Source organism: Lepidothrix coronata, unplaced genomic scaffold (genome assembly GCF_001604755.1).
Source record: "Lepidothrix coronata isolate B3197 unplaced genomic scaffold, Lepidothrix_coronata-1.0 Scaffold139, whole genome shotgun sequence".
NCBI classification, from domain to species: domain Eukaryota; kingdom Metazoa; phylum Chordata; class Aves; order Passeriformes; family Pipridae; genus Lepidothrix; species Lepidothrix coronata.
In genome coordinates this window covers 248,703-273,778 of record NW_016690319.1, presented here as the reverse complement: position 1 = coordinate 273,778, position 25,076 = coordinate 248,703, and the positions used below count along the sequence as shown (strand labels likewise).

At 38.9% G+C, this 25,076-nt stretch overlaps 1 protein-coding gene across 8 annotated transcripts in view; it reads left to right on the top strand.

Annotated features, from left to right (window-relative positions):
- Nucleotides 1-23,827, top strand: part of SATB1 (SATB homeobox 1) — a 92,351-nt gene extending 68,524 nt beyond the window's left edge. For 5 of the 8 annotated variants that reach the window (XM_017827433.1, XM_017827429.1, XM_017827430.1 and 2 more), the window contains 3 exons: nt 18,800-19,003; nt 19,513-19,608; nt 22,106-23,827. In XM_017827433.1, the coding sequence (XP_017682922.1) occupies nt 18,800-19,003; nt 19,513-19,608; nt 22,106-22,588 (783 nt within the window). In that variant the 3' untranslated portion in view covers nt 22,589-23,827. The remainder of the gene's footprint in view (nt 1-18,799; nt 19,004-19,512; nt 19,609-22,105) is intronic. The other 3 variants (XM_017827434.1, XM_017827437.1, XM_017827436.1) reach the window with 3 other exon arrangements.
- The last annotated feature ends 1,249 nt before the right edge of the window (nt 23,828-25,076 follow it).

The window sequence follows — 25,076 nt, the reverse complement described above, 5'->3', positions numbered from 1 at the left end:
GCCCGGTGTGACAGAGGTCATGGCACAGGACAAGGACAGGGTGACAGGATCAGGCAGAGGTTTGCACTTTGCTGGCAGCTTGTTGGCTTTCCCAAAGATAAGGACTGTCTGGCATATGGGTTTGAACAGGTTTGGGGACTTAGCTCTAGGACATTCCTTCAAATGTTGAATTCTTTTTCCATGTGGAAATGAATGTATTCTGTATATTTTTTTATGTTTCTGTGTTTTTAAGGATGGATACATTATGTACCGGGTAAATTCAAATTCTGTTAAATTAAAAATATATTTTTTTAAATTTAATATGGTTATACTGAGGAGCTAAGGAAGATACTATAATTTGAATTCCTGGAATACATCATATCTTTGGGGAGTTTTAGAACTATAATTGACAAAGCACCTAATATCAGTGTTTCAGATCTTATGTTTTTATTGTAAGTTGTCTGTCTAATAGGCCTGCATATTTTTTTTATATTATGTTGAAAAGAAAGCTTTGGAAAAATGTATGCAAAAGGAAAAGAGAAAGGTTTACCAAGTGTTTTGTCTCTACTCCCAGGTTGTTGTTTTTCAGTATAGAATGGCAATGCTAACAGTTTTATTTGCTAGAATCTAATCAGCACACCTGAATAAGTCTAAATCAAAAGAATCCACACATATATAAAATTGTATGGCATGCGTTACTTTTATGATACGATATGTTTCATCATATTGGATTTTTATTAAATTTATGACCTGACAGTCTGAGTCAAGTAATTATGGAAGAATGTTCTTAATTTTGTTATTTAAAAAAAAAAAAGGTTGATTTGTGTAATGATCATTAAGGCATCATGGTTCAGTAACTGTGCAGTGGTTACGATGTTCTCATGTGGGAGCCAGGGATCAGTTTTTTTCTTGATGGTGACAGATGCTGAAATCTAATTTTATTCCATAAAAGCAGGCAAACAAACAAACAAAAACCCCAACCTAAGAGCCCTGAGAGATAAGGCAAGTAGAGACTTGTAGTGTTTCTGTATGTTTGCTGTGTTTTGAGAAGTTATATTTATATTATGGCTTATCCTGAAAACCTGTGGCCTCTCCATGCTAGGTCCGAGCAAGGAAGAAAGCAAAACTTTGCTGAAAATCTGCTTAGAGATGCTTCTTAAATTTAGGAAACTACATTTTGCAAAAACTGAATTAAAGTAATATCAAGCTCCATACTTCTGAGAGTCCCATGCTCTACAGTGTAAGGCCGTTAGCCTGCACTATTTACCTTAACAAGTTTACTTTATAGTAGAATAAACAGGTGAAATCAATACTCTTCTGCAGTGTCAATTTTGCTTATGGCTCTTCATGACCACATAGATGCCGAATGCCCTCCCTTCTCACCAAATAAAAATGCCTATATGTAGAAGGTGAGACACTTGGCTCTCACAGAATCATGCTTTGATTTTAATTTTAGAATAAATCTAACAGAGTACTACCCATACCTCAGAAACCTCATCTAATTACATAGAATTTTGACCTGTTACTTCTGAGTTGTTGCATTGTGGGGCCCAATTTCCTGTCCTTCCATCCCTGCCTTTCACTTTGGTGAGGCAGTTAGCCCCTTGGAAACCAGTTTCGCATGCGAAGTATGTAGATAAAATCACTGATTTCAGACCATGCTAGAGTCCACCCTAAGCCATCGGGCAAGCATTTTGTGCAGTGGTATTTTATTAGAAGTGTTTGACTTTTTCCCTTTGTATGCACCCGGAGCATCCCCCTCCAAGAGACTGCATGGGAAGATCCAGTGGGTAGGCACTAGGCAGAGCATCTAGCACTCATGAGTAGATGGGAAGGAGTTAAATGGGAAGGGAATGCTAAACATTGGCACTAAAATTGCTTTTGGCATGTAAATACCATGCTTTTCCTGACATAAATATTTTCGGAATAGGCCATTAGAGTTCAGGTATATAAAACCCTGCTTTTACTGGAAATTTTAATGTTGTAGTAAACCTAGAGATTTATAGTGAAAAATTGATGTCTGTTATCTCATTTTTATCTTTTTAACCAGCAGTTTTATAAATGCTATATCTTTGATCTGGGTTTTTCCATCTAGAGACTAAGCTATATACCCTAATAGGAAAGTCATTTTTAAACAGCTTCCCACACTGAACAAGCACAGTATTGTGGATCTGGCACGGAGATGTAACATGCCATTACCGCAGATATAGAACAATCTATTCAACTATTTTCCAGTGAGAGGAAGAGAAACCTTTTTATCACCAAGAGTAACCCTCTGGTAATAATGTGGCTTTAGGAGCGGATCCTGAAATTTGTTTCCAAAGCTGTTTCCTCAGGGCACTGCACCTCAGGCTACCCAGTGGGGTCCAGTTTGGGGGGCAGGAGGGGCTCAGTCCTTCACCTGTCACCAAGCGTCTCTGTCAAGTCCTCTCCTGCCTTTGTCTCCCTCAGAGCAGCTGAGTCACTTCCTGGGTTTAAATCTTGGCTTCAAAACCTTCTCCCCCCCCCCTTCCTCAGTGTACAATGGATTCTCTGTGGAGTGGGGAGGGATGCTGCACAGGGAGACGCGAGGTGGAAACACAATGTACTCTGAGGTCTGCCGTTTCACAGGACAACCTGGAAATAAACTTTTGCCCTGGTACAAAGGCAAAATAGAAGTTAGAAAATATTAGCTGCAGAAGTACACCACACAACAGCATCTGTTTTTTTATTATTTTTTAATTTTATTTTCCTCCCTCCTCGTTGCCTGGGGGTGATTGCTCTGACAGTTGAAGAGGTGCCATGAGCAGCAGGAGTTGGGATGGGATCCGGTGTCAGCAGGGTTGGGAGAGGAAGAGTGTGAACTGAGAGAGCGAGATGGGCTTTTGCATGCAATCAAGAATTGCCCCATAAAGCAGCGTGTCATTCAGTGAAACTGTGAAACTTGGCACATAGAGCTGATTTGTTTCTTTCACAAAATATCAAGTTACAGTCATAGTGTGTTCTGTCTTGCCCAGGTTGGAGGGAAAAAGATTTTCAGGTTTCCATTGGGGGGAAAAAAATGAATGCTTCAGGTCCTTCCTCTGCCCCATGTCCTAGTCTCTTTTACAACATCTCTTCTCAGAAATAAAGGTTAAAACCTCAGGAAATTTACTTGGGTTTTTGGGGGTTTTTTGGTTTGTTTTTTTTTTTTTTTTAATTAATTCTCAGAAAGTGGGTATAAAAATTAAGTTTAGTTGACTCTCTTATCACTTGATCTGGGTAGACCTGAAAAAGGGCTGGCATTGATCCTGACCATATCCCACATTATTGGTAAGATTTTTGTTGAGTGGGTTAACTTCAGTGAGCCTTGGGTTCCCGCCAGTAAGGAGTACACAGCAACTCCTTGAATCAACAAACATGCACTGAAGAGAAGCCACCTTAAAATCTCCAAGGTGGTTCATATCAGCATACCCATGTAAATCAGCATAGAGGAGGGGGGGAAAAGGCATTAAAACCTGAAATAATTCAAGCCAAAGAAAAAGGTACAGAATGGAAAATACTTAACTGGTAAGAGGATTATATTGACCTCTTCAAAACAGCTCCTTGGGGCCAGGCAGCCCTTTCAACACATAAGGCAAAGGCTGGATTTGTTGACACATCAATGAGAAAGTGTGCTTCCTGAGCCTGCTTTACACATGGGGTCAAATCAGCCACGGCTAGAGGTTCCCAGCCAGGCAGGTGGCAGAATGAGCTGTTCAAACACTACCATTTAAAGGACTGGTAGCAACTTCAGGAAAGGGAGTGTGTTTGAGCCCTAAGGAGAGCTTCCCTGGAGGGATGCAATGCACACCAGCCCTGTGCAAGTTGGGAGTTAATGCTTAACGCTCCTGTGGCCACAGACTGCGGCACATCCCTGGGAGGCGCTGGGGCTGGGACCGCTCGGTGCCTGGCAGTATGCAGCCCACAGGTGTCCAGAAACAGCAAAGTGGGGGAGTGGGTCTTGGTTGGATGGTTTTTGTCTGGTGGAAAGAGCATAAATGTGTGAGAGAACCAAGGAGAACTGCAAGTTTAAGTCATTAAATGTACAAATGAAAAAAAAAAAAAGCCAAGAAGAGAAAGCTTTTTACAAAATATAAAATTATGTTAAAGCAGCAAGACGGCACAACATAAGGAATGTTTGGTACATGTTATTGAAACTGAAAAATCAGAGTATGGAATGAATTATAATTTAGCATAATCCATAATTTTGCAGCTTTCATTTTGAATTATTTATCTTATATGATTTGATTAAAGATAAAACTGGCTGACAAGATCTCTAACATCTCTGCATGTCTTAATGACAAATGAAAAAACTCCACATTATAACTTCACCATTTTAAAATTTTTATTTGTATTGTTTCTATGTAGCTCCCTTTTATTTTTAAAGCATACTTCAGCAACACAATTGTGTACACACGATTCCATAACCCATCAGGCTTCAGTGTTGCCTCAGTACCTCTGATTCAGTAAATCAGATCATAGGCAGCATGCTGTCATATAATAAGGTGTCTGATCCTTATTACCAGTTTGTTGATGCACAGACTCCTTCAAATTGACCATTGCAACACATGGTTTCCCCTGAAACTAGCTGTGATAATTAGCGTGGCTCTAATGAGACAGAATGTCACTGATCTTGTGCTGAACTGTCGAGTATCGACGCTACGGATGGGAACTGTCAAAGCTTGCCATCTGTGACAGAGCTTGGCATATTCCATTTGCAAGGTAGAGCATGCTCAATAGACTGTTTTTAAACAAATGGTCCATTTCTTGATTAGGGCTCTGTGTTCTGTTACTGTGGAAGACTTTATATCGTAGTTAAACTTTCTGCTTTTTTTTCCCCCTTTCTGTCTGCTGAGGTAAGCTCATAGGAAATGAAAATGTTATTGATTCCATTGGATTTTTGGGGAGACCTGGGGAGGAGATGATCACATATTTCTTCTTCCTCCCCCCAGTTATGTTAATGTAGTTCTTCTAAGGCTAGCAGTCCTACAAGCCTTTTATCTGATTTTTTTAAGCATTGAGGGATAGGCATGGCATAGTTTTGAAGTATAGAGGAACAAAAATTAAAAAGTCTCAGGTGACATGCAGCAGGAGCACGTGCACCTGGGATAAAAGATTGAATCAGTCAGGAGAGTCGGGCACCCAGGCTCCCGGGACTGGCCCTGCAAAATGCCATGCAAAAAGTCCAGCGCTGCTTATCATTCCAAAATATGCTTTGTTGCTTTTTATTTCCTCCTTCTCTGGCAGACCACACAGGGCTTGTTCTGAAGAACATTTTCACTAATCTGATCAGGCAGCCAAATACGCCGGGAAAACTGCTTTAATGATCCCACTAATTACCTCAAGTCAATATGAACTGTATTATTAGACTGAGGGAAAATATTCCATTAGGTCTCCCCCTTGGGAGTTTCTCCGCTTTGTGATGTCACCGAAGCCTTCGCCCTCTCGCTTGTAATTAATTTTATTTACACACGCAGGCACGCACAAGGTCACACCTGCACAACCGGAGCTGGCCAGGGAGCTAGTGGCACTCAGGCTTAATCAGATCTGTCATAATTACCATTCTGCATGTTTCTGACACACGCTGTGAAATATTTCAATTTAACTGCCGCTACCAGCACAACCAGATGTAGTGTGAGTGTGGCTGCATTGGAAATATTATTCCTCAGGATAAACTCTCTCCTCCTCCTTTTTCCTCCCACCCCCTCTCCCTTTTACAGCTAATGTGGCACAGAAGCTGATGTATCCTGTAAATCTTGAATGCAGCGCTAGATTGATAACAGCAGATTAGACAGTTTAACCACAAACAGCTTGTTCATTTTTCACAAATGAAAACCACATGTGGTGTAACTAAAATTTCAGGCTCTTTTTTTTTTTTCCCCTCCTCTTTGGTTGTTGTTTCCTTTTGTGTATGCGTGTGTGTGTGTGTGTTAAGGTCTGCCTTTTACTGTAAAGGGGTGAAATAAAAGAGTAAACATATAGAGGGTAGATACACTGCTGTCTTCAGAGATTGTTTCTCCCTGACCTTTATTAAAAACCTTCATTACTTTGGCAAAGAAATCAGATACCGCATGGGGGTTTGTCACTCACTCTGAGACTTCCTAATCTCTGGATTTTATGCCCATTTATTAATGAAGTCATCCTACTGTGCTGGTTTTCAAAATAACATGCCAGCAAACACCTTGCTTTAAGAAGAGCTTCTAATGAAAAAGGTAGTCTTCACTGCTACCTAGATTTAGCAGAAATAAAATTTTATGCCAAAGTTTTTCACCATGGATTTTGTCTTTTTGCTAACTCTTCCCTCTACCTCTTGCTTTGGGGAAAAGATTCTTTTTAAAAAAGTGTTCAGAATTTTGGCAAATGGAAAATTGATTATTTTTTTATTAAAACATTCCGGTACTTCTTATGAAAACAGATTATGAAAAATGAAACTACATGTTGTCTGTAAATTGTTTTGCTTTTTTTCATCATCTTTCCCTAATTAAACAGCCTTCCATTCTTAGTGTTTTTTTTAAACCATGTACTCTTTAGTAGACCACTGTTGGCTACTTTTTCTACACAAAATAAAAATTAATGCAATTTTGATAGAAAGTTTTAATTATAAGATTCTAAAACAATTCTTACAGCAAGGAAAAAAAAATTTCAGTGTGCAGAAAGCAACTGAGAAGATTCCCCAAAAGCTGTTGCAGGTATTGTCAGGTGGGAGGACTGGTGTAGTGCATCAGATAGAAATTCATCAGATCTGTAATAAGACTTCCAGGAGAGGTTTAAAAAAAAAAGTAGCTTTAGTAAGAGATTGTTTTATCCATTGCCAGTGATTTGTGATGCAGTGGCAATATCGAAAGCGCAGGAGACAGGAAGCTAAGATAGTGTTCAAAGTCGGTCAGAAGAAGGTGGGCAGGACAGATTTTGAAAGCCACTGAAGTCATGGTTTGTAGCAGAAAATTTGGCTGTGTAGATGGCCTCCCAGGCTGCTGCAGAGAGGATTAAAGACCCATACTTGTATACCACTTGGCCAGCAGTTACTGCATTACTAGCTCCCAAGAGCTCAGCTGGAGTAGGTCCGTGCGGGTGTACCTTCTGTGTCCCTCATCACATGGCAGTGCCACCTCCGTTAGCAACTCCCCCAGTGACCATGCAGACCCCAAACAAAGAGAAAATCTTGTCCTAGAGATACAGCCAAAGCCCTGGAGGTTCTGTGGCTGCAAATGTCTCAAAAATGAGCTGAACTAAGATGAAGAGGAGAGCAGGAAGGGCTCATGCTGGATGAGAAAATGAAATGAACTGTCAAGATTTTTGCAAGGCTTTCGAAATACAGCTCTCGTTTCTTTGCAAAGCCATTCAAAAAATGTCATGCAATTGGGAAGCACTGGATTGCCAAAAGAAAAAAGCGTGGCATCCTCTCCCACCTCCATTGAGTCTTTTATTTTCAGGGTTTTTTTCCTTAGGTAGAGTTGTTTCGGTTCCTACACTCCAGATGCATGAATCAGCTCTTCCCCAGGCAGCACCTGCTGTCTGCCTGACAAGAGGTGCTGTTTCTGGCAGGATGGATTTTCTTAATTTCTCTTCCTGCTTTCTATACCCTCACCTTCTGTTTTGTTTTCCTCTCACCACCTTCCCTTATTCCTCTCGTTATGGATCTCCTTTTAGTCCTCCTTTGACTTTTTTCCACCCCTTCCTGTCCCTTATACACCCTCACCATCCACTCTCACTCCATCTGCCTCTTTCTCCTGCCCTACCACTGTCCCCTGGCTGCTGGAGTCCCATCCCAGGCACATCCCCCCCCACACCATCCCTTTGTACAAATATCCCCTTGTGCGTGGGGCACAGTGTGGGCACCCCATGCCTTTGGCCTTCACTGGGCTGGTCACCAGCGCTACTGGCTTTGTGGATGAAGCATCATTCCTTTCCCTGTGTGGTGATGGATTTAGCCAGGAATAGAGCCATACTCTTGATTTCTCTGGTTGCTCATGCCTGCTGTAGGCAGATCACTTATTCAGGAGGCTTTTGAAGATTGAGTATATCAGTGTTTTAACTATTAAAAAAAAAAGGAGGAAAGTTTGAGTGAGCTGTATGAGAGTTAATGACAGACATAAACGAAAACAAAGCTGTGGTGGCTGAGGCGAGGAGGAGGCTGAGGAGCTAGCGAGCAGCCTGTGGTTCCCGGCTGTGGGGGAAGCAGGGTACCAAGTAAACAGCGCAGAAAACAAAAGCAAGCTCAACCCGTAACTAAACAGGAAATGACAGGGTAAAATTCCTGCTGAAAAAATGAGAGCTGCCAAACACATAACTGCAAAGTATAAAGGCATCTTGTGCAAACACAAATATACAGTAACAGTCCGAGAAGCAATTTGTTAAAGGAGTGACAAATTACAAATCAGGTGGAGGGCTGCTGGGCAAAGGCAGGAGTGAGAAATAATAGATATGTGTTTCCTCCCTTAATGTTAAACTGGGTAATTCAAAACACATAACACCTGAAAGAATGTTACAGAATTTCTAGGTGGAAGGTGAGAAAGATGATGTTCTGTTCCAGATAATTTTTAATTTCACCGTTCCTAACAATTTCTCATTGCCTCTATTTTTTTTACTTTCTTCAAATTTAGCTTCTAAGTCAAACTTCAGATGTTTGGTTGTGAATTACCTCAAACTGTTGGCATCTACTGAATAGTCTAGGGCAGGCATGCAGCTAGTTAAGTGAGGAAAAATTCCGATTTGCAAATATTTATCTAATATCAAATCTGCCAGATTCTATCTGTTATTCTATCTGTTATTTCATTTTTTTTCCTGTGCAGTATCATATTCTCTTACTTCAGGATGGCATTTGAGAAACATATGAAAATAGTTTTCAGGATCATTGTAAAGCAAAGATATTTGGACTGAATAGTCCTTAGCAGAATTCCCTGAAGTTTTGGACCCCAACTAAACAAGACTTTCACACGTATCCATTAATATCTGGTGCTTAGCATCTCTAGTACATACAGCATGCAAGAGAAAGCTCTACTGATATAGGAACTTTCTACTGTTTATGTAAAAACAGTTATTTAAGGGGGAAAAAAGCTAAGAGGGTTTTAAATTAGATTCTTTTTATTTTTGCTTTGGAGCAGCCAGTTTGCTTTACCTCTGAGAAATCATTTGCTACTCTCATTTATGACAAGGAGAGAGACTAACAGGATTGATATTTTTCACCTGAGGAACAGGATGGGAAGGATCATGGTAGGAAGAAGCGTTCTTGCTCCATGCAGCCCCTAATTTAAGGGCAGAAGGTAGTGCCGAAACTGCTGCCTGGAAATATGGCTAGGGCTGAGATTCAGGTGGGCTGGCACTTTTCTTGGCCAGCGAGGAAAATTTTAACACTAAGAACTGCTGTCTAGGAACTTCTCCCCTGTGGTTGTTCTTGACCCCATCGTGACAGCAAACTATCTGGAAACACTCTGGTGTTGGTTCCTACCCAGGAGTGAGAAACCCGATGTCCCCTGCTTCCCTTTTGATCCAGCTTTCCTATTGTTCCTAAAGCTACAGGTTTTTTAGCTTTTTGAGGGCTTCACTCCCTTTCTTTTTCCATGGGTCAGATAGACACTTCTGGCTGCTCCCTACTCATTTGATGAGAGGCATCTATCTCTCACAGATACGGATTTTAAAGATTTTTTTTTTTTAACTGCTTTGAGATAATGGATGTTATTAATTTTCTGACTATTTCTATGGTTAAAAAAATCTGCAGGAAAGTCAGAGAAAAGTTTCTTTTCAATTTACTTAAGACTCCCCTCACCCTTGACATTATCAGAGCATTAAGTGTTCTTCACTATAAAACTGAGAGCTACAGAATTAAGCTTAACTGCAAGAGACCAGAAATTTTCCCAGAATATTTAAATGTCTAATTGAAATCTATATGAAAACTTTTATTTAAGCTGTGAAAATGTGAAGGGATGTCTGAGAACATATTTGAGCTGTGTATGTTTTGGAATGATGTCACTTGTTCGAACATCTTGTCAGCAGAACTGAATTTACAATGACGTCCAAATATCTGTGAGCCTGTTATTCCTCAATGTGTGGAAGATCTTCCCCTGATCCAAAATGAATTCTAGAAAGAAAAAAACATGTGACAAGAAGCCACAAAATTAAATTACTCAGTCTGGGAAATTATAATATATAAAAAAAAGTATCTAACAACACGATCGGCACACATATAAGTAATTACAGAAGTGACGCTTTGCCCCTATGGCATTTTTACTGGAGGTCTTTCCCCCAAAGCAAATGTTAAATCTCCGTAAGCAACTTAATAGCAAACATTTGCTGTTCACTTGTAAACTGATAGTAGTAAAGAAGATTTTTAAAATTGCCGAGCTCTTTCTATTAAAGACGCTAACTAAACTGCAGATATAGCTGCCATACAAAATTGATTGCATGTTTAAGAATAGATAAATGTGGGCTGTTCAGGGTCATGGTTGGATTTAGGATTGTATTTACTTTCAAGGGACACATTGGTATTGCAATGGAATCAGTATTTCTATCTACTTAAATAAAAGATAAAGGGCCATATATTGCCAGTCACCCTCTGTGAAACCCACTGACCCATTTCATATGACCGTATTATAAAAAGTAATGTACCAAACTAAGTGACTTATGTAATAATTAGCAGGTGTTTTTTTCTTGTGTAGTTTGGGGTTTTTTTATTGTTAAGTCCATTTTTGTCAGACGTTATCTTGCAATTATAATAACAGTTGAACTGTATGTGTGAAAGAGGAAGGATCCAGAGCAGAAGAGGGCAAAGTAAAGCTTCACCCCTTATTTTTTTTGCATCTATTACTTTTCCCCCTTCTTTTTACGTATGAATGTAGTTGCATTTTATGTAAAATTTTCAAAGGCGTCCACATTGTTGTTTTGATTAGGGCATATGCTTATCTATCATTGCTAGGCAATTGAAGGCAATACTGTAAGAAACATACATTTGAACAAGGGAAAGACAAGGTGGAGGAAGCTGAGAGCAGAGAAACTAAGCTTGGGAGAAGCCCTTCGTTTAGATTATTGAATTCTCTCTGTACTCAACTAAAAAGTAAGGATACTTATGTTTTCAGTCAGGTTTAGAGTTACAGGTTAGGTTTTTTCTTTCCATGAGCTGGTGGTATGTCTCCAGTACTCATACACAGGGAACACACCAACCAGTTTTGATACAGCCTCAGACCTTAATCCAGCAAGTTTTTTGGAAGCACTGACTTTTAACCACTCACCGTGGCTCCGGGTAGAAGCAGATGTCCAATATGACAGACAAGACTGTCGGAGCAGAGCAACAGCTCTCCAGATCATTTTGCTTCTATACTTGTTTGTTGCTTGTCATTGGATTTTAGAGATTGCTTTAGCAAGTTTCTTTTTCTTATTTATTTGTTTAGATGTTTACAATAAGAGACATGTATTTAACTTCTAAATGCTACAGCTAGAGAGAAGAAAAGGCAGAGGGATGAGGAGATGTTAGGAATCCTTTTCCCCTAAAATACCACCAAAAAATTGTGGTGAAATAGTATCAGTACCGCTGCTAGCTATTTGGTCATTTGTTTTTTCACCACCCAGAGAAAGGTGGAGATAACATCCAGACAGATGGTGTAGCTGAATAATGGGTAGGATAAGAAAGTTGAGGAAATGGCATAATCTGTTTCAGTATTCTTCAAAGGAAGTTTTTTCCTGCTAGTGAAGTTTACCTTTCTTCTGAAAAGCCCTATGAGGTTGTGGGGTTTTCAGTTTGTTTGTTTTGCTAAATCTCATCTATGATGATGGCAGATACAGATTTATTTAAAATTCACATCTGGCTTCCCTTTTCAACGTTCTAGTAATGAAAGCCAATAAAATAGATAAACCAGAAATATATGGAGATAAAGGTTTCAAACTTTGTCTGATTTAGGGGAATGCTCAAAGGCAAAGCCTGAAACTTAAGGCTGATTAGTGTAAATAAAATACTAAGGCAACCATCTTTCTGGGGACACTTACTATCACTTTAGGCCACATATCAAGATCTCTATCTATCTTCTGGAATTAGCTGAAAACCAGATTTTGCTTCTTGAATTAAGGATAGACATTTTTTTCTGAAAAATAGGGAAATCTCAAAGTATTGAACATTCACTGCAGTTTTTAAAATTTAAAAAGCATGTACCTCACAGAAGGAAGTCAGTGCTTATCATTTCTTGAAAATATAAGCTAAAATTAAAAGACTTTCACTAACAAATGTGTTGCTCAATATCAAAAACTGCTAAATCTTGTAGATTATTCGTTTTTGTAAGTTTTTATAAAAATACCAGTTTAATAAACTTCAGTTCTTCTGTGAAGCATTCAGGTCTATTCAGCTTCGCACAGGAGATAGCCAGGACACTTAATGAATTTTAGGAAAGATAAACCTGCAGTCAGGAAATTTCAGAAGAACATCTAAGTCTAAAAAGGACTGTTCTCATCATCTAGGCTTGTTCCCATGGCTGAACCCACAAGTATTTTGCACAGAAAGAAGTCAAATTTAAGTGATCTCACCCTGAAAATGAGTTTTGAATCAAATGCTCTGTTCTTACCCTGTGGTGGGTGGTGCCTGTTATATTTTTTTGGATAATACAAATGTAACACAAGCGGCTTTTCCCAGATAAACTAAAGCAGCATCCATTGTTAGTTATTTGTTGTATTTGTTTGTGCTAAAGTGACGTTTGCTTATTTTTGCTTCTCAATGCCATATGCATGAGTTTACTGATTCAGATCTCCCTGAATTTTTGATCCTGTTGAACACTCTGAGAAATCTCAGTTGAAGGATTTAATGCATTTTCCAATCAATATGTAGGGGAAATTTGGCCTTATCAATTTAAATGCTGGAGATCCTTTCATTGCATTATGGAAGAATCTTCTCTAAGCAGAGATTATTCTTAAAAACTTCATAACATTTAAAGGTTAATATGTTAGGTAAAGAACAATATCTTAAGACAAACATTTTTATTACAGGACATGAAGGGATAGTTCTGATTAAATTACATGATTATTTGAATGGGAAAGAAGACAAAGTGCATCATTTCTTGCCCTCAACTTTAATGCCTTTAATCAAATAATGACCTTCTGGAAATAGTTAATTTTAAGCATTTGGAAAGATCAATACCACTTTGCCACCAAAAAATGGCCCAGATGATGAAATTTGATGTATTTAAAGTACCATTTCACCCTTTTAACCTAGTAAATAATTTAAAATGCTTTCAGTACTCCTTTGCTACCATTATGTATCTCGCTCAAAGTATTATGACTTTTCCAAAAGCAACCTCTCTGTGCAATGTGCAGCTTACAAGTTTAATACTAAAGACTAAGACTGTATGCATATGTGGCAGTGGCTATGTTGGCCCTTTTTCTTCCCTTCTATATTTGGATTCTGTTTTGAAAAGAAATAGAAATAGCTAAGGTGAATACAGTCATTTGGAACAATCATGAGATTGTAAAGCAAGTTGGATTGCTTTTGAAGGGGAAAAAGTCAATATTTAAAGTTTAGTCCATGCATTCTTTTCCTTTGTTTTGTCTATAAGCTTTCCTGTTAAAGGTGAAGGATTTGGATTGCTCAGACAATTAAGAGCCCATTTTACCAAGTGTAATTTCATATCTGTGTTCTATAAACTGGAGTGCCTTCAGCATTGTAAATAAAAAAAAAATTGCCCTCTATTAGCGTGTTTGTGGGCAGATTAAAAACAGTCTTCATTAGCATAAGTAACACTTACAGATTCTTTTAAAAGTAGGAAATTATTTGTTGAATGATAAATTGCTAGCTTTCTAGTTAGTTGCTGAAAATGTGCTCATTCAAAATGCCTACTTTAGTTTAGTCTACAATACTCAATTTTTTTTAGTTAGAAGTACAGTTTAATGGATTATGTACTTAGTCTTTGTTCACAGTAGATGCTTAAATGCAATTCACACTTTCTGCTAAAATGTTTATATCAAATACCTCCCTATTTAGACTCATTTCTTTTAACACCATATATTTTTATTATACTATATGCCCCAGAGAATGATACAAAATAATCTTAGATATACTGTACAAAAGAAAAACTGATGATATCTTAGCATTGATACTCTAAAATGTTTTGCCTTCTTAGATTCAAATTACAGCCTTTCTAAAAAATGCTGAAGTCTTTGTTATTCTGTAAGAAATATTCATCATTTGCCAAATTAGTACCACTGTAACAAATTGACCAAACATGTTCAATTGCTCTACCTTGAAACCTTTTCTTCCCAGACTAGATATGTTTGTTGCTGATTTGGAAAGCTTTGGCCAGAGAACATTTTTCATGATTGTAATGTTATCCTCTTTGATCTAATTAGGGTAGGTATTTACACCTTAAGTGTATTTTTTTTTCTTTTAATAAGAAAGATACCAGAATGCAAGAATAGTTTGTTAGAAACCATGTGAAAGAGCAGAAGGTTTTATTTATACACTGCACAGGTCAGAATAAAATAGCATTTAGATCTATAGATAAAATGCATAGTGCTTTCTTTAAAATAAGCATGCTCATGGGTATTGCAGAGCCCAAGTTTTGGCAGTTATCCTCTTTGCGCTTTTCATGCAATAGTTTGGCAGTTCAGCTTTCACAGGTTTTTTTCCTCTAATGTCTTGTGTTTCTTTACTAAATCCCTATCAGAAAACCAGACAGAAGACTCTTATTTATTTTAAATATCTTAAGTTTAGCATCTTTTTTTTTTTCACCATTTTCTTGCTTACTGTAGCAAGACCTTTGCAGATGGTACTTGGTTACTTGAAAGTGCATAACAGTATTTTCTTTGTAGCAGATGGATTTAAGACTTTTAGTTCCCAATAAATGTAGGTTTACAATACATAACTTTACAGGATTTGTGTTGTATATAACAGGTTTGAACATATTATCTCAGAATTCATCTGCATGGCATTTTCAGCTTATCCAGGGCCCATGCCAGTATTTTAAGTAATAGGGAGAGCATAGTGATTGATAGCAGCTAAAGGCGTGATTTTGAATAGAAACAAAGGTTTTAGAACAGAAGGTGTCAAATTAAACTTTGTCAGTTTGAAAAGTAGTAACATCCTGAAAGTTCTCCAAACATATTTACATGTGGCTAATGTTTATATTTTGCTTTGTACTCTCTTTATATTCAGTGTAATGTTGCCTGGCAAATTTACTCTGTTTTAAAATCAAGGTTGTTCCCAATGTCATTGCAGAGTTTTTGGGGGGTTTGCCTTGCTGCATAAATGTATCCGCTTCATTATTTTAAGTCTGTTTTTTTAACAGTGTAGTATATATGCTGTATAAACCGGCTGTGATCTAATCTGAGTTATAAATATTTCCTTATTATTTTGTGATCATTTCCACTTCCTGTAAGACGAAAAAGTCAGGGGAAAAAAAAAACAAAAACAAAAAAACCCACCAAACAGCAAAAAAACAACCAGTCGCTCAAGCCCTCCTTCAGAACAAATTGTTTGAACTAGGCAGAATTTGCTCTAGACTTAAAAAAGCATAAGAGGAGAAAAATCACCCCTGTTGCATTCACTTGTAAATTCAACTGCATTATCTGCAGCAGTTCATACCTTTTTAGATCAAATGGAAACAAAAACTTCAAATTTTCCAGAACTTAAAATTCACCATTAGAAAAGTCTGGATGATTACTTTTCCTAAATTTTATAAAAACTTTTCATACACTCTCCTTTAGCTGACTTTTATGAATGAGTTTTATTTCATATACAGATTTCTGAACTTGAAACTAAGTGAAATACTTATCATTTTGTTTGCTTGTTTTGAACCAAAAGAAAGAGTATTGGTATAAAGTCCTTAGTCTCTTAACAAAGAAAACCCCTACAGCCTCTCTTACTGTCCATTCACTTTCTTTTCTGAGAACATTGGTGAGATCAACTTTCATAAATATGTTGAGAAATAAGCAGTGAAGACCAAAAAATTGTTTCTATCTGTGTAATTATAGAAGAATTCAGTTGGTTGTTTCCATATTGTCCATCATATGTTTCATGAGAGTGTATCTGCTTCTTTACAAGTGTGACAAACCCAGTGGAATAGAGATATTTTGGTAGAATAGCAATACATTCTGTGTACCCTGTCAGAAGTATGTGTCTTCAGTATCTCAAAATTGCTGCTTCCCTGAAAGGCTAGAAGGGACCTGCTTCAAGTTAAAATTAATCAAATAATTTTAGATAAGAAGTTTAAAGTATTATTTCAATGCAAAAGTTGACAGAAAAATACCGGAAGTACAATGTTAGCCATCAGTAATTAGTAAAAATAAGGTCTGATCTAGTAAATATAGAAACAGAAAAGACAGTGAGGGGAGAAGGTACTTCTTAGTTAACAAAAGCTGTTGTTGTGTAGCATGTTTAATCAGTGTAAAATGTGGTTGCCTAGGAATTTTTTACTATTGGACATTTTTTAATTATAAAGAGTTTCTACTGTCTTCTTTCAAAAAAACCCAAAAACCTGTGATGCATGTGCTCAGCAGACAAAATATGTGCAGCTTCTGAATGCATGGTGCAACTTCTTTTCCAGTCTGTCTGTATGCCTTAGAGAGGTGTCATGGGAGGGATAGGTTGTCTCTTTTTTTTTTTTTAATTTCACCAAACTGTCATGATAGTCAGCTCTGCTCTTTATTTCACTACCATTAGAAAGAGGGCCAACAGTTTCAGTGTGAAGCAGTGAAGATTGTAGACAACCAAAGGAAACTTTTTGTGCTCTGGCAGGGGCTGGTTTATGGGTTGCTTTTTTTTCAAGAATTTTGTAACTGCTTTTCAGTTAAAATATCTAGATTGGTTTCTCTTCATCATCTTCCCTCCTCCATCCCCAACAAGCTACCCCTACTTTCTGATTGCACCTTTTTTAACTTACTGCAGAAAACTAATACTACTGTTGAGCATAAGCCGGCGCGTATACCCATGAGTAACATGTTGATTTCGTTAGGAGCATGGAGAGCTTCCATATTACCCTGCTAACATATTCCAGTGAGATTCCACAGACCCTTGCTACTGTTTTGAGAGCATGCCATATGATTCCAGCTGGGACAGCTCTATGTGAAGGCATTTGACCATGTTTCCCAGTCACCTTACTAGAGGAATGCCCAGCAGCCCCCTTAGTGCATGGTCAAGGAATGGGGTGCACTCCATCCCTGGGCTGCAGGGGAGCCCTTCTGCTGCTACCATTCTCTGCCCTCTCCCCTCCCGCCCTAGCACACCTTGTGAGCAGCTGGCAGATTTTGGCCCCATTTAAATTTTTGCTTTCTCGGCTCTGCTACCACCATCTCTATAACATTTGTCATTTTGATTGTTTCTCAGGGGCATTTTCTCCTCTGTCATTTGTTCAGTTTTCCACTTATATCTAAGCGAATATACTTTGAATTTTTATACACACCTCACTAAAAATTTTTGTATACAATATGAATGCATTAAGATTGTTTACTTTCACCTCTTCCTGTCAAGGCAATATTTTTACACTGCATTTATTAACTGCTAGCTAAAGATCTGTATGAATGGGTTCAAGAAAATACATATCTATATTGCGTCTATGTATCTATTGTATCTATTAGTAAACTAGTCTGGATAAACCATTAATCTACTACCAGTACACATAAAAAGGATCTAAAAGCTTCTGTACATTTATATTATTTGTTGATTCAATAAAATGTCACATTATCTTTCCTACAGCATTAAGAAATAAAATTGCATGGACCTAGTTTTGAAAACAGATCCTTGAAGCTAAAAGGAAGGAAATATGCATGTTTTATACATGTAATATTATGTTTCTAAATTTTAATATACCAGAAAATTTCTGCTGATACACACTGTCCTAGCTAGAGGGTTTGCGCTTTTCTTTTCAAACTACCAATGCACAGTTAAGAAAAAAATCCTCAATTAAATTTTCGAGAAGACGTAAGGAAACATTAAATTTTCAAGATTAACTCATATGTCTCTTTCAGAAGCAAATTAGGAACTGCTACAGTTCTTGCAGGGGATTCTGTTGCCTTCATATTATGTATTCCAAAACCACATCTGAGTTAGAGTAGGCACATTGCTCTTGGGCACATTGCTGTCCTGTGATGTGGAAGTGGTATAAAGGGTGTATCAGAAGCTTGAGCACATCTTGCTCCCCTCCAAGCCCTAATAATACTGTATGTAAAACTGAGAGAATGGTTTTTTCCGGGTGTATGAGGACAATCTGGAAACAGAGTCATGTATTACTTGAAATAAGTTCACCTACAGAGACACCTTTACTTGTAGCAGAAATGAAGAAGTACTTGGCTGCATCCGGTCAACGGATTCCAGTCTTTTGAATGGATGTTAGGGAGCTCCTGTACCGCTGTGATTTATTTTAGGCAGTCAAGGCAGATATCTGAAGTACTTTCTTGTTTTGAGTAGTAGTACCAGGAATGTAAAAATTGCTCAGCAGACAATCTGTTGGCTCCTGAAATACGGTGTCCTTGCTGTCAGATGGGTGTAGCCTTGCATGAAAGAGCATAGGCAGAGCAGAGAGTATACTGGCATTGGTGAACCCCCTGTTCTGAAGCGGGGAACGTGTAAGGGATTCTGCCTTCATCAACTGGTTTGTTTCTAAGCTAATGAACAGCAGCACTGTGGTGGGAAGGTGCTTTCCAAAATGCTTGTAGTTGGAAGAGTCTGTAAAACAGGAGGGCAGCCTCTCAGCGCATCTGTGTTTGCTTTAAGCTCAGCTTGCACAATGAAAGCACCTTGGTATCGGGGGAGAGCATGAGAGAATGCAGTGCCTCTAAAATACACATTTCACCCTCATTTTGCCACTCACAAAGTGAGGAAAAAAACTAATGTTTTGCTGGTGTTATCTTCAAGGGGTGGCTCTGTGAGCTGTTACGTTGGAAAGAAGATCCCTCACCAGAGAACAGGACCCTCTGGGAGAATCTCTCCATGATCCGAAGGTTCCTCAGTCTTCCTCAGCCTGAACGCGATGCCATTTATGAACAAGAAAGCAATGCAGTTCATCACCATGGTGACAGGCCTTCCCACATTATCCATGTGCCAGCAGAACAGATTCAGGTTAGTTTACCTTGGCCAATCTCGCAGAGCGCTAAGTAAATAAAGCTTTAAGCGGAGCAGAGGAAATTAGTGTTTCTTTCCTCCCGGCCAGGCTAAATGCAGGTCTCCCGATACAAGATAAGAGCACACTGCCGGTCCACCACTGGGGTTCAAAGGAGACCATGCGACCACCCACAGTTTTCATTTCAGTGCGGTGGTGTTTTGCAAACGCTTTGCGAACGCGTGTGGTGGCAGTGCAGAGGCAGCTCTGTGCGGGGCAGGGCAAGCCCTGCACTGGCTGTCCCTGGCTGGACAGGTGCCAGGGCCAAAAGGCAGGGCCGTGTGGCACCATTGTCAAAGGTCTTCCCAGCGAAGTGGGAGGACCTTGTTGCGCTGCTGTTCAAAAACTAAGCAAGAACCCTCAGCAGGCGGCTCGCCCCCAGGTAGGAGTGACGGGAAGGGGATTCCTCATCCCACTTTAACCCCAGCTGAGACTGGGGTGAGTCAATATTTGTTTGTTTTTCCTTCAGAGCCCCTCTCCCACCACCCTTGGGAAAGGAGAGCATAGAGGCGCTTTCTTACCAGGCCTGCTGACCGCTGGACCTTGGCTGGGTGCTGCTCCGCAGGTGAGCTGGCACAAGGGCACCATGTCAAGGAGAGAGAGGAGGGGATGCAGGGCCCACGCCATGGGGCTTAGAAACAGCTGCCTTCCGCTCCAGGGCAGCTCTGGCGGTGCCCCCTCCTCCAGGGGCTGCACCCACCCTTTTTTGCTCAGACAGACGCTGCCAGCCAGGAGCAGAACTGGCTGTTTTGCTGAGCTTTGTTGCCCAGGTTGTCGGTAGGGACTGGTGTCTCTCTGAGCTGGGCACTCTTTAATCGCCTCTCACAAAAGGCCTGAGGTCAGTCTTGTAACTGCTCCTTCTTAAAGGGCAGATATTACCCCATGCTTTCCCAACCTCAGCTGAGACCCTGGGTATCATTTGTATTACCTATACAGAAAAATATTTACAAAGCTAGGAAGGATAGAGTTATCTTGCAGCCAGAAACAACATGAGTGTATATTAAAGATAAAGCAAACTGAATAAGACAATCCCTTAGGATATCAAGTACTAAAATAATTGTGAAAGCCTGGAAACTTGGTGTTTGATTTAGCAAAAAGAGAGAGAAAGATCTATATTAAGTAATAAAACAGCACTTGTTTGAAAATGTACATTGTTTTTAATAAAATCGCTTCTTAAGGGGATAAAAGGAGAAGCTTATGAACAGTATGAACATTCAACCACTATGCTGCTTAGATTTTCTTGCCTTGTTGATGAAAGTTGTGTGTTTGATCTCACAAATATTATTCACATAGGCAGTTGCATTGTAATCTCTTAATATGACTTGTAAGAGTAAGGATTGGGAGATTGGGCCTGAGTTTTGTCTCCGCTCTTGTACATGGTAATTGTTGTAAATGCATAAATATGTAGCTCAGACTCAAGTTTTCAAACTGTATATACAAAGCCTCAAGTCTTGTAAGAATTTAATATGCTGGGAGTAGTCTTGAGTCCGTTAGGATTGGAGCCTTGAATGGGACTGCTCACAGACCATAAAAAAAGAAAAGGGCAGGAATAGGGATGAGGAAGGAGCCCTAATTCCACTAGCATTTGTGTCAGACCTTAGAATCTGAAGATCACTTAAAGCAGTGGCTTCTAAACAGGTTGTGAAGATCTCTGCAAAGCCTCCAAAACCACAAGTGGCCCTATGAAAGTGGACAGAATTATGCTTCCAGTATTTATACCATTTGTACAGCATTTTGTGCTTTTTAGTGTCTCAAAGAGCTGCAACTGGGAGCTTGGAAACCACTACCAACACACAAAAAATTGTCGAGGGGAGACGCGCAAAGGGAAATGAAATGTAGAGATAGCAACTGCTTGTTTTGCTGCGGTTGTTTTTTAATAATAACTGGTGGTTTGCACCATATGACAAGAAATTTGCTGATCCAAAATATCTTACTAACCAGTGCTTCCTGTGCTGTGCAGCAAAAGAACTGTCAACACAAACAGTAGCTGATAAATTTACTTTTGATTTTAAACATGATCTTATAGTGTACTGTACTCTGGTGGTAGATGAGAAAAACATTTCTGTCCCCAGGGCTCAGTGCCTCACCTTTTAAGAATGTTTCTGAATCCATGCTTGCAAAATTTCATTTTAAGCTCTTGTTAATTATTTACATCATAATTTCCTTTATCTTATTCTTCTGATGTGCATACTGACTCATTTTTATTGCCTGAGTTTTTGGAATGCAGCATGTTCCCTTCTAATAATAATAGTGCAACTTATTTAGAGCTTTGCATCTTAGTGCTTTATAAATATTAACTAAATAATCCCCAGCTCAAACACAGAGGCAGGTAAATAGGTCTGTTCCCTGCTTATACTTTGGGACACAGGCAACACAGGCCTGCTCCAAGACCACACGCAAGAGAGGTCAGAGCCAGAAGGGGAAATAGAGATTTCCTACCTCCAGATCTCTTTGTCCTTGCTGAGGCTGGGTTTGACAGGGTGACATTAGGCACTCCCAGCCAAGGCGTTCTGTTGTAATGTTTGCAAGTTTGACAAGACTTCAGTGCATGCTGAGGTCAGATCAGCAGTGAGATATTTCCATACTTAGCTAAAATGCTCTCCTTCTCCCTGATTCCTCCATCCCTTCATCTAGCTATTGCTAGAGATTTGCAGCCCTTCTTTTTGGGCAGCAGCTGCTGTTGCTGGCAGAGCTCTGGCACATTTGCCCTCATCTGGCACTTTTCTCACTTTGCCCTTGCTACAGTTCTGGCTAAGCTGGTCAAGTTAATCCCATACCATGTCACCTACTTAGCATTTTGTCTTGTCTGCACTTGACTCATGGAGCATGTTCATTAAAATTTGTCGGCTAAACCACACCGATGTTGTATCGTCACCGCTTTCAGTCAGACAAAGCCAGGGTATTCTTTTCATTCTTTCTTTTTTTTTCCTTCCTTTTTGTTCTTTAAACTTACTAAGCCCTTGTTTATAGCTTTGCAATTTCCCCCCCCCCCCCGAATTTTCTTGGTAACAAAATATGAGCAAGAATTCATGTACAAAAAAATGCTGTTCTTTGTCTTGCAGCAGCAGCAGCAGCAACAACAGCAACAGCAGCAGCAACAGCAACAACAACCAGGTCCCAGACTACCCCCAAGGCAACCGACAGTAGCATCACCAGCTGAATCTGAGGATGAAAATCGTCAGAAACCCCGACCGCGAACAAAGATTTCTGTTGAGGCCCTGGGGATCCTACAGAGTTTCATACAAGATGTAGGCCTGTATCCAGATGAAGAAGCAATCCAGACTCTCTCCGCTCAGCTTGACCTGCCCAAGTACACCATTATCAAGTTCTTTCAGAACCAGCGATACTATCTCAAGCACCATGGGAAGCTGAAGGACAATTCTGGTTTGGAGGTGGATGTTGCCGAATACAAGGAAGAAGAGCTGCTCAAAGATTTGGAAGACAGCATCCAAGACAAAAATGCAAACACGCTTTTTTCAGTTAAACTAGAAGAAGAGTTATCAGTAGAAGGGAACACAGAGATTAATGCCGAATTGAAAGACTGATCTAAAAGTATTATTTTCTTTCAACAGTGCCACTGGTATTTACTAATGAAATGAAAATTCCATCTTGCGTTCTGTCAAAAACCTTTATTATTCATTGTTTGGCCAATGAATCTTCCAAAACTTGCACAAAAGTTGAAAAAAGGATAATGCAGACTGCACTAGATGTTTTACTCTGTTTTACAAACTGCTTCGCAGCAACAGATGAAGCGTTGAGGATTGTTTGATATTAATTTGTGTTCACTGGATACACTGTGAGTGTACCCAATAAGCATGATACCAGTGATTTTGATTCTGGAGCCTTCAGACAAGCATTACAACTTTTGTGATTTACTGTTTTTTTTTTTGTTTCTGTTTTGTTCTTGTTTTTTAATTATTACTGTAGCACTCCACACTTGATCTTTGGAAACTCACATTTATTTAAAAAAAATAAAATAAAAAGAGTTTGTTACTCTTGTTCTATTGTATGTTACAAAAGAACTATAGACTGTGGAATGCAGTTTAAAGATAACATATGCCAACAAATGCCTTGTATTATATGGCACTGCCGTAATTCAGATTTGTTTTCTTTTGGAAATAAAGGTCACTGTATTTTTTTTTCCATTCTCATTGTTACATGGTTTTAAAGAAAATGAAAAAGAAAATGTGAAACACAATTTAGTCCTCATTATTTATTTGTAGATCCTGCAGCATCATGTTGTAATTAATTTTTTTGGAAGTTTCCGTTAAATGTAATATTGCTTCTCTTGTTATCATACTGATTTTTTTTTCTATTTATAAATGTATTTTGATGGGCAGTAAAACAAAGTGTCTTAAAAGTTTTAAATAGAGAAAATGTGCTTTACACAGTTGCCTATAAAAAGTGCTCTATGTTATCCAAGCAATTCATACTATAAGCTTCACTCTTATTGTTGTATGCAATTTTTACTATCATGCAAATAAGCTTAGGTAAATAAAACTAATAGATCACCTTAGAAACTTATGCAATTAATGTGAAAATAATTGATGTTTGCAATGTGTCTTCCTTTGGTTTACAATCAATTTTAAAGCTACAGCTGTATAAATTTTCTGTATAAAGGTGTATTTCTTTTTTATGAGTTTATTGCTATGAAAACACCAGTTATTTTGTTACAGCTGGCTGTTTTTATAAGTGTATCACAATTTTCTTTATGCAGAAATGTTCTGACTAGGAGTGGTTATTGACTGTAACTACACAATTAAAATTGTTTGTATGGTATGATATGGCAGGGTTTGTCTGCGTATGTGTATATCTGGGAGGAAAAACCTGTTCCTAGTGCACATCATACTTTCTTGCCACCACTTTGAAGATGACATTTCAATTGTTCTCCTTTAAAATCACAGGCAGATTTTTTTAATGACCTTCTTAAAATTTGAATTTAGATAACATACTTCAAAAAGAAACCTGGTTTGGTTATGAAAATCATAACCTGTCTTTTCTTGGTTTCAAAACTTGCCTGCCCAACAGAGATAGCAGGATATTATTGAGTCAGAAGGCTATCAGGCATAAACATATTTACAGTTCCTGGCAGTAATGCACTTATAATGGATACAGCTGGTTTTATTTTACACTAGAATTATGCTAACGCTGTTCCTTGCACTAATGTATAAACATTAAAAAAAAACATTAATAGTCATAAATAGGAAGGATGGGCTTTTCCCACAGCAGTCCCCTTCTAAGCAAGATTATTTTTAATGATCATTAATAAGGTTCTCGATAAAGTCATAATAATTGGTGACCTCTGAATTTATGCAAGGCTCATGTCTAGGCTAAAGAGCAGTCTGCAGCTGAAAGCTGTGAAGTACACACTGTTGTTCTCCTAGGAGAGAAACAGCATTTAACCCATGTGACTTGGGACTGGAGTTCAGCTCAGTTCTGAAATTACTAAAAGTTTACAAAACTCAACATGAGTTTCAAAGACACAAATGACTGTTAGGTTGCAGAAAATGTCTTTGTTTAGTTCTGTTAACTTCTTTAGGAATATCCATATTAGGCAACAAAGCAGGTTTTCATTTAAAACTGACGCAGGTTGTCCTTTTTCTCAGAGCTCTTGTGGGTCCATTGAGCGGCTCCCAGCTGCAGCACCTCTTGGCTGCTCCCAGGACTGTGTTGGAGCTGCACCATGATTTGGGCTTGGGAATCAGTCCAGTTAAAAGAAAAGAGCCTTAAAACCACTCTGGGAGGGAAAGAAGCCCTAGGAGGGACGCATACATGTAATTTGGCGTTGCATTCCAACAAAAAGACAAACTATACCCGCACTTAAGGGACTTGTAGTAGCCCAAAGCTATGCTGGTTGGAAAAGGGCAAAATTGATTCCTAGTCCACAGACGTCACTGTGATCAACATTGTATTTCTTCCCTCATTTCAAATGGGATCACTGCTTTGCACAGCCATGCAGCCACTCGGAGCTGGGACAGATCCTTGTTCACAGCCGAGGAGCAGGATAATACATATCCCAGGCAATGAAAGCTG